Source organism: Aphis gossypii, chromosome 2 (assembly GCF_020184175.1).
Source record: "Aphis gossypii isolate Hap1 chromosome 2, ASM2018417v2, whole genome shotgun sequence".
Classification (NCBI taxonomy): domain Eukaryota; kingdom Metazoa; phylum Arthropoda; class Insecta; order Hemiptera; family Aphididae; genus Aphis; species Aphis gossypii.
The window spans coordinates 48,443,891-48,464,131 of record NC_065531.1 but is presented as its reverse complement, the minus strand read 5'-3'; the positions used below and the strand labels follow the sequence as shown (position 1 = coordinate 48,464,131).

Here is a 20,241-nt window from a genome sequence, read left to right as displayed (position 1 = left end):
ACTGGGTTAAAATTTAATTTATTTTAGCTTTATCACAGAATAACAGACTGTGGTACAACTGTTTTTTAGCACTAGATAATATATTATCATTTAAAGTTTTTACTCTTATCTAAATAGTTATCAAAATTCATCTGAGCGGGATTTAATAATAAATAATAATCATTTAAAAATTTTACAAAAAAAATAATAATAAATAATAAATATTTTAGACATTGTGAATTTGATGTATCTGAGTGACCAGGATATCTATTACCTATTGGTAAAAGGTTACAACTTTAGAAATATATACTTACTATTAACGGCCGTTAAATAGAAACTCTATTAAAACGAATACATTTGACGTGTAACACCAACAGTAATCAGTTCTTAATTATTAAATTATTTATTATTTTTGCTTTTTTCTATAAAAGTATAAAAATACTATACAATACTCATATTATTACATTTATAATTTAATTATTTTCAATAACCATTAAAATGTGATTATTTGTTGTGGCAGATATTAATGATTTATCTTGATCAATATGTTTGAACTTGAAGAATTTGATTTAGACGATGAAGTAAATTTATTTTATTTATTATATGATTTATAAATTTGTATTTATATTTATTGAATATAATTTAAATTTTAAAACTTGTTAGTTGAATGATATGAATAGAAATTTCATTTATTTATTTTTGTATTATTACATTTAAGTATAATGTGTACAGGTACGGACTGGCTGGGATGCTACAGCATCCCTTGCCCTAAAATATATTCGTCCCTATATCGGTATAAATGTGCCTTGATTACTCTATAGTTAAAATATATGTAAATTTTGATGGCGAAAGTTACAATAATCTAATAAAGTTGTAGGTAGATTTATTATTTATAAAATATTAATAACAATCATAAAGAATACTAAGAATAATAATTTTTGTTATTTGCCCTTTAAATTAAATAGCATGCCTTACCTTTTTTACCAGTCCGCGCCTGAATGTGCACAATATATTAGGCAGTTAGTATTTACAACAATACTATTAGATTCAGAAATATCTTATGAGTATGTATTTTGTTTTTTTTTTAGGTATTTCTTAATACCCAGATGCCAACATTCATTAATAGATCACCAATAATATTATCAAATTCAAATCCTGTTACTTCAAATTTTGAAGATGATGATGAAGTATAACAATGTTTACTTTCTATAAAATTATTTTGCATTTAAATACTATATTTTTTTTTCAGATATTCCTTAATGTATCAAATTCTGTTTTTGAATTGGAATCTTCACACTCTGAAAATAATGAATTAAAAATTGAAAATACTACAAAAGAACAAAAAAAGAATAATGATGTAAGTGCAATTATATAATATGGGTATGCTATTAATACTAAGCTAAAAATGTCACTTTATTTTGTAGTGTTAACACTTCATAGATGTAGAACTCTAGTCAATCAATAGTATTCTAGTTAGAAACTGGAAACCAAAACAATAATACGTTTTTCTATTTAAGAAAAATAATATTTTATAAAACTTAATTTTATTTACTTTCTAGATTTCGCAAAATATAGTAAAAACCCAATCCAAACAAGATATTACAAAATCATATAATGAAAGTCAGCAAAATAAAATAAAATTAAATTTTGATGATGCTTTTGATTCTGATGATGAAGTAATATAATTTATAATAAATAATATAATATGTTTTGTTTGTAGTATGCATTTTTAATTATTTATTATTAAATTCCTTATGTTTCAGACTTTTTTCAACACATCAAATATAATAGAAGATGCTATGAGTCCATTAAAGGACAATGACTGTACAGCTAAATTTGATTTTAATGATGATCATAATGAGGTTTTTTCTATGAATACATTATTATGATAATTATATTGTTAAATTAATTATTGTTTAAGTCACATTTACCATTAAATTATTGTCCTTAAATTATTTTTCATAAATAAATGTTTGTTATATATTAATTATAATTCTGTACATTCCTTATTTTAGGTTTCAATTGTTAATTCTGGAAGTTATCAGTTAAAATCTTCAAACTTAAAAAGTAAATTTGAAAAATCTTAAATTGATACAGAGGCAGCTTGAACATTTATAAGATTGGGTCTTTGCCCAGGTCAAAATTTAGGAGGTGTGGTCGGGTGGTTACCTTTAATAATATTGAAATTTTTTGAAATAGCAAAAATACCTAACTTATTATTTATCCTGAGGTATATTAATATTTTTTAATCTGTATTATGAGTAAATAATATGTATTATATATTATAATATTAAAGTATAAGTACTAATAATTCAGTCCAACTGACTTTTTATTTAGTAAAATATCAAATTTTAGCACTGGTGGGTAAGTGGTAATATTAGGCTTGCTCAGTCAAATAAAATGTTCAAACCGCCACTGAATTGATACATTCATAATTTTTCAACAATTTAACATAATAAATATTCATCTTATTTATTAAATTATATTTATGATAAATCATAATATATATTGTGAAATGCTCAAAACTTGTTTTTAGATTATAATAAAACAAATTGCAACGGCCATCTTAATACAACTATTACTAGTGTAAAATCAATGACTCCAAAATATACTTCTAGAAAATTTCCTGGACCTGCTGGTCTACTTTCAGAAAACGTAAATACATAATAGTTTTGTTTGTAGTTTAAAAAACTGTTTATCGCCTTTTATTTTTTAGTATTTATTTAAAGTATTAAAAGTGTTATATTAATGTTTTTTATTTTATTTCTAGGAAGATCTATGTTTAGAAGATCCTTCAAACTTGGAAACTTTGGATATGTCAATTAACATTAATGAAAATGATAGCAAAGAAGAGGTAATTATCTCCATTGTTTTAAATATTTACAATAATTCATAAGCAAAATATAATTTTTTTATTTTATTTTAATTACAGTACAATATTAAGAATAATTAGATACTCACCCATAGTATTTTATATGTAATATATTACCTAGTATATTTCATGTTTTTATTAATTTTGGTTTGTTTTAATGATTTTCACTTAGAATTTGTGCACTCAAGCAAATGATTCATCTTTTTCTTCATCACCATATCAACAATTTCTATCAGATTTTTTCACCACCGATGTTGATGCTTTATTAGATAAATTTAATGTTGCATGGATAAAGCAGAAACTTCTTCCATACACTGCGTCTGGTCGTTCTTTCACAGATAAGATACCATTTTTTGTTTCTGTTTTAAAAGAAATTGATTGTTTATCACCAGATCCAACAGTTCTACTTGCTGACAAAACAGGACATATCAGAGGAACAATTCATAGAGCTGTTTGGAACCAATTTAGCAGTCAGTTGAAACCTGGAGCTGTTTTAGTATTAACAAATGTTGGCGTATCATGCCAAAAAATACTTAAGGGATTTACTCTTAATATTACTGGTGATCATTTAGTTGCCATTTATAGTTATTCTTCTGGTATGAATGGCCTTCATAAATTATAATAAGAAGTACTAATATACTAATTTGAAATAATGATTTATTAAATTTTAGAGAATGTTCAAGAAGTAATTGTTACTCGAACAACAATTATGACAAATAATGAAATTGTCAGTGGAGTCAAACAATGTAATGCATACAACGCGGAAGACTCAAATAAAAATTCTAATTCAGTAATAAATAAGAGTCGGATGAATATACTTAATAATTTGAAATTGGATGACACTTTGACTGATCATAGTCCCCTACCATCAAATGTCAACTGCCAAATCAAAAATAATACTCCTGGTCAACTAACACCTGCTAAAAGTGTTTTCACACCAAGAACTTCTGTAGTTCATAATCTATTCAAAAGTGTTCCTAGTATTTCTAGTGATTTCTCAGAAGAACCACCAACCAAACGAACAAAAAATGAATCAAAAACTGAAGATCAATGTTCAGATAACGAAATCTCTATTATTCAAAATATTTTTGAAGGAATTGATGAAAATGAAATGTTTAATGATTTTTGTTGTTGAAGTGCTTCTTGAGCTACAAATCTATTTTATTTCAAAGGTGCTTTTTAATTTAACTAAATTGTAGTTTGTAAAAGTTTATTTTTATTTGTAATTAAATCTAATTGTTAGTGAGAACAGTTCTCCACTGTTAATTTCATTGTAAGCTGCATTATTCTTCATATCTATTTTTGTTTAATGATTTTTTACTTTTATGATAATATTAAACAAAATAATAATTGAAAATATTTAAATTGTTCCAATTTAATTTTAGATCCTTAGATTTACTGTATTTAAGGTTTTTGATACCATATTTTTAGAGTTTTATTGATAGTAAGTACTTCTATTTTAGGATTCTCTTAGTTTATTTAGTTTTTTTTAAAAAAAAGTTGTCATCTTTCGATTGGGATAGAAGTAGCTGACAATTGTATGAAGAAAAACTTGAAGAAATTAAATCATTTTCATATAAAAATATGTCTATATATTTACCACTACAACTTTGATTGGAATATTTATGTGAGATTGTACTGAAACTGCATAATGATAGAATCAATCAATCTGGCAGCCACCTTAAAATATTTAGTTTTTTTAATGACAATTTAATTGTTCTCCCCTTTAAAAATTCATGATATTATCTAAATATATTTAAATTTTATAACAAAAATAAATGGCCAATTTAAATAAAATTTATCTTTTGAGTAAATAAAAAAACAATAAACTTTCAAGACTATTTAATATATTGAATTTAATTAATATAATTTAAGTATTTAAATATAAAAATCAATTGAAAATTCTTACTAAAAGCTTTTATTGTTATTAAACCAAATATTGGTGTTAAAAACTTCAAATTTAAATTAATTCAAGAGTATAATAAATAAAAAAAAGACCAATAAATTTAAATTTAAAGCTTAAATTACTTTTAAATGATGGTAAAAATACATTTGTTTATCGACATAATGTAACAAAAATTGTCATCACAGGTATAGTAAATATAGTAAATTAGTAAATAATAATATATTTCTTTTTAACAATATCTATAAAAACATGTATAGTTTACTAAGTGACATACACTTATAAATTCATATTAATATAAATATCTTGATTTTACAAATTTAAATCAAAAATATATGTTTTAATAATAGTTATAAAAAAATATATAATAAAATCTTAAATTCATCTTAAACAAAAAAAATTAACCCAATAGTTATAAATGTATCTTGTAGTACACAAAAAGAACACTATACTTTTGCCCTTTCTGAATTAACCACAAGCCAGACTAGTTTATTAATATCATGTAAATCATCGAACAAAAACCCTAACAAATTGAAATATTGAACCTGAGCACACATTATGTAAATTATATACCATACCATTACTGAAATATCATATTTCAATTCAATTATAATTGATAACACTAATTTATAATTGTATATTGTTTCAAATTAGTCATCTTAACGTCAGATTTATAAATCTCATTATAATTTTATTATAATAAAACAATAATATTAAATACATTATGTATTAACAAATATAAATAAATCAAAAAAAAGAAAATAATAATATTTGTTTTATATTGCAATTTTTGTATAAAAAAAAGAAATTAATTCTTTTGGGTAATGGATTAACAATTTATGTTTAATGCTCAAATATCATTACAAAATTAAATTTATAAATATTTAAATATTTTATTTATATTCAAATTTGATATTGTGGTAACTTAATGGCAATTTTCCGTCGAAGTATACATGTATGTGTCAATGTAGTAATGACATATACTAAAATAACCTGCCATAGATCATCGTTAAAATACAGAAACCAATCTATACATAATAATACTAAGAACAATGTCCATCCTTTCTTCCATCTATACATTTGCTTGTGCGTAAGAACATACATTTGAGCTAATCGGAAAAGAATACTACAAAAGTGAAGCCAACCAGTATCTAGTGAGTCATCTTCCTGAAACAGTAAACCAGTTAATTTTTAATAATATTAAATTTAAAAATATTTGATTTGTATGAAATACAAAATTAAAGTTATAAGTATTGTCCATATTATTATTTTTTAGTCAAAATATAAATAGTTGCATAGGAATATATTAAGTGTTGTTTATACTATATAAACTAGTGGCGGTTTGACAATTTTATTTGACCATGGCAAACACATAAAATATACTACCACTACCCAAAAAAATTAAAATATCTCAGGAGAAATAATAAGTTAGGTATAGGTATAGCTATTTCAAACAATTTCAATATTATTAATAATGAACACCCAAAATGTTGACCGGGGCTTTGTTGCCAAATATTGAACCAATGAAAAAACCGTATTTTTGTATGGGTTTTATTTGATGTACAGAATGGTAATATGTGCCCGGGGCCTTTTATATAATCAAGCCACCTCTGATATAAACCAACATTATTATTAAAAATAATACATACTTCAGTTGTCCAACTCCTCCATGTATCCATTACTATGACAATACTATGAATAATTAAACATATAGTAAAAATTAAAGATGTTTTGTCAATGAATGATAAAGGTTCTAAAGTAGGCAGTGGTCCGACTGAAAAAAACAAAAATAAAAAGTTAGTAATCACTAGCTGGCTTGCTCAAGAACTCTGGGGTAGGTTAGACTTAATTATTAATTTGAAATTTACCTCGAACAGTCGGAGGAATAACTTGTGGTGTATGAATATTATTCTTAGAATTTTCTTCAACAATAAAAACTTCTTGAGGTGGATCTAATGTTATATCACGAGTAATTTCAGCTAAATTTATTCTGGATGTCAATTGTTGTGGTTTATTATACATTTGTTGAATAGGATGTATAGTAGTATCTAAAAATAAAATTTAATATTAATAAATTAGATACTGACCCATTGGAGTAAATCCCAGAGGTGCTAAGGGTGCTTAGCACCCCCAATTATTTTCCAGTTTTCCATTATACCTAGTACATATCTAATATAATTATTAATAGCACCCCCCACAATTTAATAAGGATTTGTACCAATGTACTGACCAATAGGCAACATAATATTATTTTTTAAGTGTAATTTAAGAAAATGATTTTCAATCACAAAATTGTTTTCATACATCAGAAAATTAAAAAATTTTAATTTTAATATAATATGGAGTATATGTAATGTGTAGATTATTAACATAGAAATTAATAAAAAAGTTAGTCATTTATGGAAATATGTTTACAAATTGGAGAAAAGTATTTTTTTACAGACAGGAATATGTTTTATCAAGTTTCTGATGATAAAATGGCAACTGAAATATATTTATTGTGAACAAAGACAAGTAATTAGTGGATAAGGAAAAAAAAACTATGATGTTTTTTTAATAATAAGCCCATTCATAATTTGGATTCAATTTTTATTGTTTTATAGCATTTTTAAGGTACCTATTCAACTTTTTTTGTATGGGCCTTTTTCTACGTTTTTAAAGCATATAATTTTGTGTTTTAGTAATATACATAGGTATATATTAAAATATGCAGATACATAAAAAAAATTCAAAATAAAATATTTTAAATATATTACCAAATTCAATAAGATTGTAGGGCCTTAAAGCTTGTTCAACTTTAAACCGGTCATATTTTTTTGTAAACTCTCCAGCTAATTCTTCTAAAAAGCTGTAAGCCAAAACTTGAGGATATGAAGGAATGCACATAGCCATGCAAATTATATTTAAACATGGTAAAAAACTAAAACAAAAAATGTAAAAGATAAACATTATAATATTTAAAATTATTATTTATACATTTATAAAACTCCTACTAAAGATAACATCACACAATCTTACACTTGAAGATTTAAAGTTGTTTTAAAATAAAATTTGTACTTTACACATCCTTAAAATAAAAATATTTTACACATTAAAATTTTAGATTCTGAACGAAGCGATGAATGTATGTACAATGATGTGTGTTTTTTTTATGTCTGTGTACTGCATAATTAGTCGAAATAATGCCTTAATTTCAAACTTTGGGGGTGGTTTCCGATGGAAAAGTGAATATCCTTGGTGCATTATAGAGGTTAAAAGTGAACATTTTCCAATAGTTCTCAAAAAAATCGAATAAAACAAAAAAAAAGTGACGGAAAAACAGGAATTTTTACGCAAAACCAGTTTTTGACCAAATCAATGTTTTTATATGGTTGTAATTCAAAAACTAATCACTGTAAATACTTGAAATTTTCACCAAATGTTTATATTAGTGTTATCAATATACAGTCAAATGTTTAAAATATTTAAAAAAATGGAATATATGTCTTTGTAATTCATCAAGTATACAAAAACCCTAAAAACATTCATAATCTAAAAAAATAAAATAGACATTAAAAGAGAATAATTCAACCTATCAAATCAAAAATCTGAATGTAGGTATATAGAATATTATTGTTTTTATAATAATAAAGTAGTAAAAAAAAATATTTGTGGATAAAATATCCACAGTAAGAAGGTATTGTTAAAATGTATCAACTAGAAATTATTATCAAACATTAATATAGTAATATTTTATAATATAAGATTTTCAAATACATATTTAAGAAAATAGTAATTTTAAATCTATATAAATGTTTATTTTTGATTGTCATTAATTTACTTAAAAAACTATATACATACTAGTAGGTCTTGTCGTTGGTTCGAAGAAAACATTTATTTTTGGGTACTTCATTCTTCTTTAGAACACTCTTTACAATCTTATTAATTAATTTCAAGTCAATGGCGCTCTCACCATTACTACAATGGTAATTGGTGGTGGACGTCAATGGTAGGAGGTCCCGGCTTCTTAAAATTAAAGCATACAAAATCATATCCTAAAGTTGATGTACAACCAGTTTCACACTTAAAATAAGTTCATTATTAATTGACAACAGAAATTGTTACTACTAAGTGTATGTAATTTAAAAATTATATTGAGCACTGTAATTCAAGACTAAAAAGTAATAAGTAATAACTAATAATTAATAAAAATTTTCAAGTAAGTATTGTACAATTTATATTTTATACTCAATGGTAATAAGTACTAAGTAGTAACTAAATTTCTAATAATAATTTCTACTAAGTACTATTAATTATTGTATAGAAATTCAGTATTATTAATTTATTATAGTTTTCGTGGCTATTATCAGTTAATCTTATCAAAACGTTATCATTTTACCGACTCAGTTCTACCACGTCCGCTACTTAAATACTAAAATATCTATAAAAAATATTACTTTAATTCATAATACTTAAATGAAGGGTGAATTACAAGCTCAAGCTTATTAAGATATTTTTAATTATAAATTATAAATACATATTATTTTGTGTTAAATTTTTTTTTTAAATCGAATTTTCACACCTGAAAAAAAAATACAGGTATTAATATAAATAATGTATTATAATTAATAATTATATATTTAAGGGTATCGTTTTAATACAGCAGTACTAATAAAATAAATGTATATATAGATATGAAATATCAAAAATGAGGAGTAGCTGTTTTGATAAAATATTTTAAATTAAATTATTGTGCGTTTAATTTTCTAAGGTTAAATACAATATATGTAACATGTAGTTTCTTATAATTGAATTTTAAAATGTGACTTCAGGTTATATACAAAAATCGTACAAAATAGTCAGTACCTACCGATAGAAAATCGTAATAAACAACAATTCCTGTTAAAATCAGTATGTAGAATGAACATAAAGCTATCGTGAATCGTGATTTGGGTAAGCACCTACTCAGTATAATTTTTTTTTTTTTAATATTATCGTTATAATACTATGTATTAACCTAAAAATTATAAAACAGTTTAAATTAATAATAATCCATAAATATTATTTATATTCATTTGTTATTGAATATTTTACTACCATCGTTAAATCATATTGTTGATACAAATTTCATTATGTACATAGTTAAGTATATTATATTAGTATTAATATGTGGTAATGCTACAGTAAAAATCAGTAACTTCGTAATTATAAGAAAACTCAAAAATATTTATCTGTAGTAAAATTTTTATCGAATTGATGATATTATTGATCATTGGTTAAAGTAAAAAAATATACTCAAATTTTTCAATTAGTTAGAAAATAATAAAAACACAAAACTTTATTTTCCGAATAATTTTATTTTTGTAGTTACTAATTTTACCAATAGCCGGGCATTATACATAGCCACATAGGTAGTAGGTACTATATAAAATGTAATACAACTAATACAGCAATGTATATAAAATGCCTATGCATATTTTTTTCAGGCTAAATTGTTTGAAGTTATATTTTATTAATAATTAAATAATTATTCTATTTTATTATAATATTAGTCATTAATTATTAAAATGATTATTGATTACTCAGCACTATATACCCGGAGTACCATAATTAAATGGCATTTATATTCAAGCCACATAACTGTCAATTATAATTTCTATGTTTTTGGCTTATTGTACAAAAAATAACATATAGATTATTGAATCGCTCGAACAAAAATTAGAAAAAAAGATCTTATATTTTATCAGTATCATAAATCTAGTTTATTGAGAGTTTATTTTATCACTAGTTTGTAAAAATATGTATTTAATGTTTAATGGCTGATCGAAATATCAAATTACATAATAATCAAAATACTCTCAAAAATGATTCTAGTCTGTATAATTTTTGATATATTTAAGCGAAAATTATTCTACTCATATTAATGAGTTAAAATAATACAACCAATTTAGCATAGTCCGTTGTTATTACTTAAATGTCTTAGGTAAATTAGTTAAATTCAAATGTTTACAATTTAAATCTAACTATAAAATTAGTATAAACATTGTGTGTATGCATATATAATTTTTACAACTTACAATCTTTAAGTTATACTTAGTTATAGCTCTCTGCGTCTATACCCTAAACCTATTTCTATTGAAATTATTGGTGTACATAAATACTTAGGAACATTGCATTTGGTTGACGGCGGTTTCCTATTGACATGTATATATGATTGGTGGGAAGAAGGGTGATGGCTATTCTTTTTCTTAGACAATTGTCAGCTCTAGAGAGAAAAACCCACCCATAACTGAGGTTCCAAAAAGCGACGTTGCATGTTGGCACCGTCGCCTTACTCTACTTGGTCACTCCGTCTCCTATGGTTTAATATTATTATGTATCCTCGTGTTTATGAGAAATTGTTGTAGTATTCATCTCACGTATTAGTTATGATATGCTCAGATATGAGTATTGAGTAGTCTTATGTCATAGACTGAGATGATTTATTAACACCTTGTTTCCATGTATGATAGCCAGTTATTGAAAACGCCTTAAACGGTTTACATTATAGAGTAATTATTTCATCGGAATCATAGTTTGTAAATGGACTGATGAAACCATTACTTTGATTAGATCCCATGTTATTTTTAGGAATAAAAATATAATAATTCATTTAAAGAAAAAAATAGTAATTAGTACCGGATTTGATAAAAAAAAAACTAGTGGTGTATATATCCTTCGGATTGTCATTTACGACATTCTTTTAGTCCTTTTCCTGGCTTACGCAAGCGGGTAAGACGAAGAATGAATGTCAATAATGAAAGATTGCGTCTCAATACAAGTATAACTAATGACTAAATTACATTAATTATACTGTTTTTATTACAGAGCAAAAAAAGATATGATATTACAAAATATATATGAATGTAGGTGTATAATAAAAATAAAATGTATTAATGTATATTTATTTAATATTATTATATCATATAATACAGCTTAAGTACTGTAGTATACACTTAATTAGACCCATCAACATTAAATAATAACTTATTAGTTATTATGTTGTTGAAATATTTTTTAAATAAAAAAATTGTTTTCAATTTTAACACTACTCTTGAGATTAATATGTTTTTAATTCTGATTAACTGTTTATATATTTTAATATCGAAATACATTTAATTCACAATTTAAATATTGAGTAGAGGTAACTACTATGAGTACTACTTAATAACTTCTTAAGAATACAATATTTTTAGAATACTCTTTCTGGCTAGTCATTTTTTTTAATAAACAAAAGAAATAAGAATATTATATTGTAAACTTATGATAAAACTATGATAAAATGATAGTTAAAACTTATACTAACCTTTAAAAATAGGTATAAAATTGAAAAAATACGTAGGTATTTAACTTAATACCAGTAAAATAGTTAAGCTATTAACTAATTAAAGTAATGCATATGCATTATGTATCCGAACATGGATAACAAACAAATTTTAGTGAACACATGTACCTAATTTTATTTATAAATATATAATTTGTTAGTAAATCGTTAATGCTTTTAGGTACTTATATATAATACTTCAGTATAATATGTAATAGTATAATATATTATGTGCATTATAGTTATAGACTTAATAGTACACGAATATAAGATATAATGATACAAATATACAATGATTGAAAGATATACATAATGTGTTAAATAAGGCTATGACATATAATTTTGTATGCATGGCTCTTGTATTATAGTTGTGTTAATAATTCTCGATAATCGGTTTATTATATATATATATATATATATATATAAATGTTTTTAATTTACACGTTACTATTCTTGTGAATAATTAAAAATTGTAATAATAAAATATAAAAGCATAAAATTAATAATCCTCTTTTTAAAATAATTGAGCTGAGTAAATATATTATAATATACCAATTAGTAATTAATTACCAATATACCATTGATTAGAATATATAAACAATTATACAATATAGTATAACAAAAAAACTATTAGTATCATGTATCTTTCTTTATATTTTAATTCGTGTTTGTTCTAAACGAGGAATATAAATCGACTAATTTCTTTTAATTATTGCCGCACTGTGTAGTATATAGTATTATATTATTATTTATTAGTGTGTTTTTATAAACACATGTAACATTATTATAACATCGACATTCGAGATTCGACATATTTGAGGGAATAGAGAAGTGCATTGTCACAATAAAATATCTGTATATATGGACTAAGCTATACATCTGGTTACCATACACATAACACACTATCAGCTGGCATATTATATAATATATAAATTATAAATATAAAATATACAGCTATATTATATATGTTTACTCTAGATTGTTATATGGATTGTTTTTAATTCAGTCAGCACTCTTTACTCATATATTATAACTGTGACTATAGAGAATCTAAAATCTACATATTTGATCTGTTATATACTTAAAATTTCCACTAATAAGAGTGTCTTCTTCTTCGTGTTATTAGATATTATAGTAGCAGGTATGTCATTTTCGTGAGGTGACTGGGGAATTTTCCATACCTTAAATATTATTAATTGTTATAGGAACTCAAATTTATGATATCGGTCAATTTTAGCACATTTAGAAAAGTGGGCCCATATTGTATTGATTGTAATAACTAATAAGTAATAACCCAACTAGATACGATCTCTTGAACTCTTATACGTAATTACTTTTGAATTAGAGAATATATTAAAATAGGTACAAAGGTAAGTTAACGGAGAAAATATGCAGTATATTTATATTATGTGAATTATAAACCATAATAATCATATATTATTATTTAGATTTAATTTGTAGGTAAATACTGTAATTTATATGGTATAATATTATAATTAATAATTATCAATTTTATTCATTTAAATTTATTGATAAATCTTTCTTTTAATTTTAATTTTAAAGTTTGTTAAGAAATAAAGGCGTTAGGTATTAAGTTTTTAATTTATTTTTACTGTATGAATAAATGCATAGATTTAAAAATATTATTATAATATTATATAAATTTATATTTATCCATATCATAATAGGTTAATAATGAAAACAAAAAGGTAATAATTTATCTATTTTATCATTATCATTCAAATGAGTGCAGTTTTTCGAATAAAACATGGTTCCTTGTAAATGTGTTAAATCATTATTTGTAAGATTTTTGTTTACAACTACTTCATAACTGAGCCGAATACCAAGTATAGGTAGAATTTTATAAATTACATTTTTTTGTGTTGTTAATTTTATGTTCCTATGTTAGTCTTTTGTAAAGTTATTTGATTTGTTATAACTTTTATGAGTTTAATTTTAGTGAGATCGGTTTTGTAATATATCTACTATTCTAACTAATTGAACGTTGGACTGATGGACATTTTTAAATTTTTCTACCATAAGAAAAATTGAAATTACAACACTGATTAGTAGTCAAGATTACTCTCACATCATATAAGTTCATTATTGTATATTTTATGTTGTACTGATATAGTTATATACATTGTTTATAAAAAGTATAATAATAATAAAAACAAAAACTGTAATGTTTCTCAGATAAACTGAAAAAAATAAATAATAATAGAATAATAGTTATGTTTTAAACAGGAATATAAAGTATCTATAAAATCGTTTTTTCATAAGTTTCTATGGTAGCGTAATGATTTTAAACGTCAAATATGCTAAAGGCAACATAGGTATTGTGTCGTGAAATTATTATACTATGCTAGAAGCAATCAAGCCACCCAGCCACCCAGGTACTAAAAAGAAGAATAGAATAGAAAAAATAACATTGTATACTCACTTCAAAAATTTATCTATGCTAAAAAAACCAATAGGTGCCTACGGATTCATAACTTTGCATACAACTCATACCCATAAATGCTATACTATAATACTATAATACCCATAAATGCTATAATGATATACTTAGGCATAAATAATGATTGAGATTTAGAGGGCCTGAAGCTCAAGACTATTTCGGACAAGTACGAGGCTTGTTAACTCCCAAACATGTTTTCAGTAAGCTCAAATGAGTATAGGTACTAGAAATTTCAAATTATACATAAATTATAAATATTCAAAAATGAAAAAAATAAGTCTATTAAATAATAATACTATGTGTAAGAAAAGTTAACATTAATATTTGTTGAACATTCAAAGTATCAAAGTATAGGCTATAGCCAATATTTTTTCCTGATTATTTTGAGAACTGCTGAGAATTTTTTACTTTTGAGTCCAAAAAATACCAACTAATTTTCTTTCAGAAACCACCCCCAAAGTTGAAAGTTGAACTTACTATCGAAGTATTTTTCTGCCCCAAAAAGTGATAAAAATAGACACAAAAAAATATCTACATAACATTGTAAAATTAATACATCCATTGCTTTGTTTAGATTTTAAAATAGGTATTATAAGTTACCTAAACATTAGAACATACATAGATGGTAGTCATTAGCTTGATAAGGAGAATTTAAAATAATATAATAATAATAATGAAAAAATAAAGACTTTAGACTGGATACTTACAGTTAAATCTCTAAAGAGCAAAAAAATTACCAATGATTTCAAAGATAGGTGCTATATTTATGAGTGTAATTTATACTTATAAATATTAATTATTTTTTAGCATTCCTTAAAATTAACTACATATACAATATATATGACTAATATGAGATATATTAAATACAATATTCTTACAAACGCGTTTTAGCCTAGGCACTCTTTATCTGTTTACTATTTATATTTTCTACCTTATTTGTAAATATACCTATATTGAAACGCCTTGTTTGTCAATAAATCGGAATTCAACAGCGAATGTTTTTTACACATACATATTATGTATGATAAAATATACATATTACATTTAAATATATATATACCTATGTAAAACCGCGCGCGATGAGTGGCTATGGCGTTAGGTAGCGAATATTATATAGTATAATATATATAAGTTGGCCGCGTTCCCACAGAAGGCCGTCACGACATATCCAGTAAATCCTGCCGCCGGCATTTGCTACCGTGGGAGTCGGTCTGCATCGGTGGCCGGTGGGTATGTATATTCCTACTTTATACATTTATACCTATATTATATTATAGATGTATATGTATTACGTGTGTATAAAAATCGTGTATATCGTCAGTACCTACATTGTATATATACTTATATACGCGCACGCAGTAACACAGGGGTCGCTTTGCTATTATTATGTTGTTATACACACGGAATCTATACTTATATAATATACTAAGTACAATACTATATAGATATAGGTTACTAAATGTGTAATATAATTTTTATCATATAGCAATGCAGCACTATTCAAATAAATCAAGATCGACGTTGGCCACAAGTATAGATACACATGTAAAATAAAATTTAGTATAATAATAATATTATATTATATTAGGTAAATATACCGCAATTATAATAACAGCATATAGAAGGTATAGGTACTTACCTCTTACCTATACCTTATATTAGGCTTATCGCTTATATAATAACAATATTACTATAGACGCAAATATTGTTTTTTATATTATATTAGATGTATTAGTTGTATTACCCAGCTTTTCCTGATTATAAAATTAATCTATCGCTATATATCTTTTTCAGTTTTGCTTTGTAGTTGAATTACCTATACAGCAATTTTATGATTTTCCACTTCTTATTAATTATGGAAATAATATTTTGGTAAGCACAACAAATTGGTAACAGACCCAACGAATGCTTAAAACTTAAAAGTCAAAGTAAGCCTAGTATCATTAAGATTGATATTCGTCTTTACGGGTTAATATCAAAAATATGTCTTGCAGAATTAAGTATTGAGTTAGTGGGTATTAAATATTAATGTTCTGCTGTACAGTAGGTATCGAGTGAACCCCGGGTATAGAGTAGGTCACTATTATGGGTGTATTAAATTTAAATGCAATGATAGGTATCATTGTATATGAAAAAGGATTCTGAACGGAGATTATTTGTCATCCTACTAGCCTAGGTTATATATTTTCCATTAGGCGGTGAAAAACGTGGTTTATGTTTTAATGATCTGAACACCCCGAAATTAAATGATGTACAGACAATGGAAATTTAAATAACTTTTGTATGTTTAGTAACTTTTAACTAAAACAAAAATCAAAAATTATTTGACAGTAAATCGTTATTTTATGCGTGAATGTATTTTGATTTTTTATTATTTTTAATTATAATACGAACCACTTATAAGAAACCTTGTATTAATTTTAAAGTATTTTTGAGCATTTAAAACTAGAAATTAGAAAAACTAAAAATTTCAGTTATATCTATAAATTGCTCAAAAAGCCGGAATATTTTGAAAATTTAACTAACTGTGTATAGATAATGTTATTATAAAAATTTAGAAAACATCTCAAGTATTTACAGTGATTAGGTTTTGAGTTAAAACTATATAAAAATTCGATTTTTATGAAAACTGCTGGAAAATTTTTACTTTTTACTTCTATAATCTATATAATACACCGATGATATTCAATTTTCCACCGGAAACCACTCCTAAAGTTTTATTATTTCGACAAATTGTGGTGTACACAGACTAAAAAACAAAAAACATAACACACATCGTAGTGAAATCAATACATTCATCATTCCTTTCAGAATCTATAAACAAGTCACGAAAAATCATAAAAGTAGTCATCGTATCTGATTGTTTTCAAACGAATTTGGTTTTAAGGTTGTTTTTTTTAATATATTTCTAAAAAATGTACTTCTACACGAAACATTTTTTTCTTATTATAATAGTAATAGGTACATTAAATAATCTGTAAACAATCGCTACCAAAATATTCGATTTTTGTGAACCAAAACTAAATTTATGTTTGAACACTGTAAACCACTTTTATAGTAACCTGCTTTAGTGGTTGAAAAAAAAACGATGATTCTTGTTTGAAAAAAAGATATTTATATCACCTCTACGGCGAGTGCACACTCCTCAAATATTTAAACGTCAAAAAGTAGAGTATCTTAAAATATTTTCTTTTAATGTAACGCGTTTAATAAAACGTACCTATTATAATACTAAAGGATAAAATCGACGATTGCGTCGATCCACAAAACGTTTAAATCTTATAATAATATAATATAGGATACTTCGACGTATGTCGTATTATGCAACAGATAAGTCGGTTTTTTTTTGTTTTGTATGCAATAACAATAGTATATATTATAGGTATGCCCCTACACACATAATACACGATCCTATCTGTATTATTTTTATATACGTGTGTGTGTGTCGTAAGAGGTGCGTATTGTTGTGTGCGTGTTCACTATAACTATATGTATTGCAGCAGACGAAAAGTCTAAAATGCGGTCCAAGAATGTGCGTTTTGGAATTTCGTCGCGAGACCATTATACACGGCTCGGCGGCGGCACGTGATGTGCGGCGGCGGCTTGGCAGTCGGCTGTTCATCGGTACGGTCATCAGGTGCGGCGGCGGCGCGCGTTCGGTCACGAAGCAGAAACCCGTGTGGCGGTGCCGGGCTGGCGTCTGTTCGTCCGTACGTGTCTAGGACGCTCGGCGGGCCCAAATGTGCGCGCTCGTGGTACGTCGTATATATATATATATATTATTATTATGTATAAATACACACACACAATCTATAGAGGCGCACGCGTGAACGTGTAATACGTGTGTGCGCGTGTGGCGTGTACGTGCCGTATAGTACGCATAAGGTATATTATGTGTCATAATTATGACACTGTTCCGCGTGTGGTGTATTTGATATGCGACCAAAGACAATAGAGAGAAAAAGAAGACTTTAGGCTATAAATTTAGAAAATTTAGGTGTATATTAATTTGTTGCGTTGCGGTCGATTAGATAGATTTTTATTTCGACCGTGTCCGTTTTTTTTTTATTTATACAAAACGTACAGCGCCAAGTTTCGCGAGAGCTTTCGGACACGCGTTTTGGCAACCGAGCGACAACCCGCTGTCGCGCGCCGCCGACACGTCGCAGCCACGCGAGGCGACGATACGAAAATAACAACTTTTACGTTTTTATGTTTATGTTGTACTCGCGCGTATGCGACTGCATGTTATTGTATAGCGCGTGTGCACCTATATCGTGTACGATTATTGGTACACTCGGCGATTATTATTTTATTTTTTTGTTTAATGTGCTACAAAAAACTTGTTCACACACACGATTCTACAGTCACTTTCAGAGGCTTTTTTTATATACGAGTATACACAATTTGAATTATGAATTTCAGAACAGAGCAAGTCGAATAAAAACGTTCCGGGAAAAAAACCTTTTAAACAAAGTAAAAATTAGTACAGATCTTTTAGGTTGTCACGATTGACCAAAAAATAGAAAGTCGTAAAAAACCGTCGCGATCGACTGGTATATACTATATAGTATATATGTATAAAAATGTTATGTGGTCGGGGAGGGTTGGATTTATTTTCACCCTTAATATGATTTATGACCACCACTGCCGTAAACAAATAGAATATAATCGATTATCTCAGGTACTATCAAACAACCATGCATTTTAATAAAACTTAAGCGGACATAACTGGCTCATAGATTCAATCACTTGAATTTCAAAAAAGCACCAGGTAATTTACTCATGAGTCTAGAAACGAGACTAAAAATATAATACAATCTGTTCACTATTATCATCATTTTGTATTCGTTTAGTTAATAATATTAATTATATTAGTCATTATAACAAGAGATGTGATATAGACGAATTTCGTAGTTTTTAATTTTTAAACATAATATTCTATACAATTATATCTTACCTAAATTCTAGATATTCATGCTTAATGGCTTCACAATATATACATTTTATTTTGTAATTTAATATTTTAAAAATGTTTATACATTGTGAATCATTAAAAAAAAAAAAATTTATCATATAATAAACATTTGATTAAATTGACATTAACGTTTAGACCGACATTAAATTTAAATAATAATATTTATTATTTTTTATTAATAATAATTATTATATAATCTATATCAGGAGTGACCAACAAGTCAATCGCGACTTCCTGATGTTATTCTAAACAAAAGAAGAGTTTACAAATATATTTACTAATATATTTTTGATTATAAGCAATTTATTTTTTTTTTTTTGGTCGATTGTAACAACCTAAAAAAACTCAGAGGTAGATCAAAACCCCATAAAAATTGGCCACCTCTGATCTATAAAATCTATGGTCAGTGGTAATAGTAAACTTCTGATCCAGCATTTAAGTATACATAATTTTATATGATCTTTTTAAAATTTAAAGTTTAAACAGTATAATTCGTTTTTTAAAAATTTACCTCGTGATTAATTTATTTTAATTTCGTATTTATTTTTAGCTTATTTTAAATTTACTATGTAAATAAATAAATTTATTTTTTTTAAATCATCAATACTTATCTTTAATAGTTTAGTTATACTTATACCTCAGGTACTAGTTTATCTGCGTGTGATTCTCATCAATGTGACAATAATGTTTGTGTTCAAATCGTATA

The 20,241-nt window shown here is 25.5% G+C and overlaps 2 protein-coding genes across 5 annotated transcripts; one reads left to right on the top strand and one right to left on the bottom strand.

The window, feature by feature from the left end:
• The first annotated feature begins 111 nt into the window (after nucleotides 1–111).
• On the top strand, nucleotides 112–4,208 carry LOC114120475 (uncharacterized). 4 transcript variants are annotated; one of them, XM_027982390.2, is made up of 11 exons: nucleotides 112–266; nucleotides 500–560; nucleotides 1,068–1,166; nucleotides 1,229–1,336; nucleotides 1,539–1,655; nucleotides 1,743–1,841; nucleotides 1,995–2,046; nucleotides 2,516–2,634; nucleotides 2,750–2,833; nucleotides 3,024–3,447; nucleotides 3,523–4,208. In XM_027982390.2, the coding sequence occupies exons 2-11, from the start codon at nucleotides 525–527 to the stop codon at nucleotides 3,984–3,986; spliced, it is 1,602 nt and encodes a 533-aa protein (XP_027838191.2). In that variant the 5' UTR covers nucleotides 112–266; nucleotides 500–524; the 3' UTR covers nucleotides 3,987–4,208. The 4 variants fall into 4 exon arrangements, with proteins under 4 accessions (XP_027838191.2, XP_027838190.2, XP_050056435.1 ...); XM_027982389.2 differs by having other exon boundaries at nucleotides 124–355; XM_027982391.2 differs by having other exon boundaries at nucleotides 135–259.
• A 1,304-nt stretch (nucleotides 4,209–5,512) lies between these two features.
• On the bottom strand, nucleotides 5,513–9,065 carry LOC114120476 (vesicle-trafficking protein SEC22a-like). The gene is made up of 5 exons (XM_027982392.2): nucleotides 8,595–9,065; nucleotides 7,511–7,674; nucleotides 6,623–6,802; nucleotides 6,404–6,528; nucleotides 5,513–5,921 (listed from the first exon to the last, which is right to left on the bottom strand). The coding sequence occupies exons 1-5, from the start codon at nucleotides 8,783–8,785 to the stop codon at nucleotides 5,658–5,660; spliced, it is 924 nt and encodes a 307-aa protein (XP_027838193.1). The 5' UTR covers nucleotides 8,786–9,065; the 3' UTR covers nucleotides 5,513–5,657.
• Nucleotides 9,066–20,241: the final 11,176 nt, after the last annotated feature.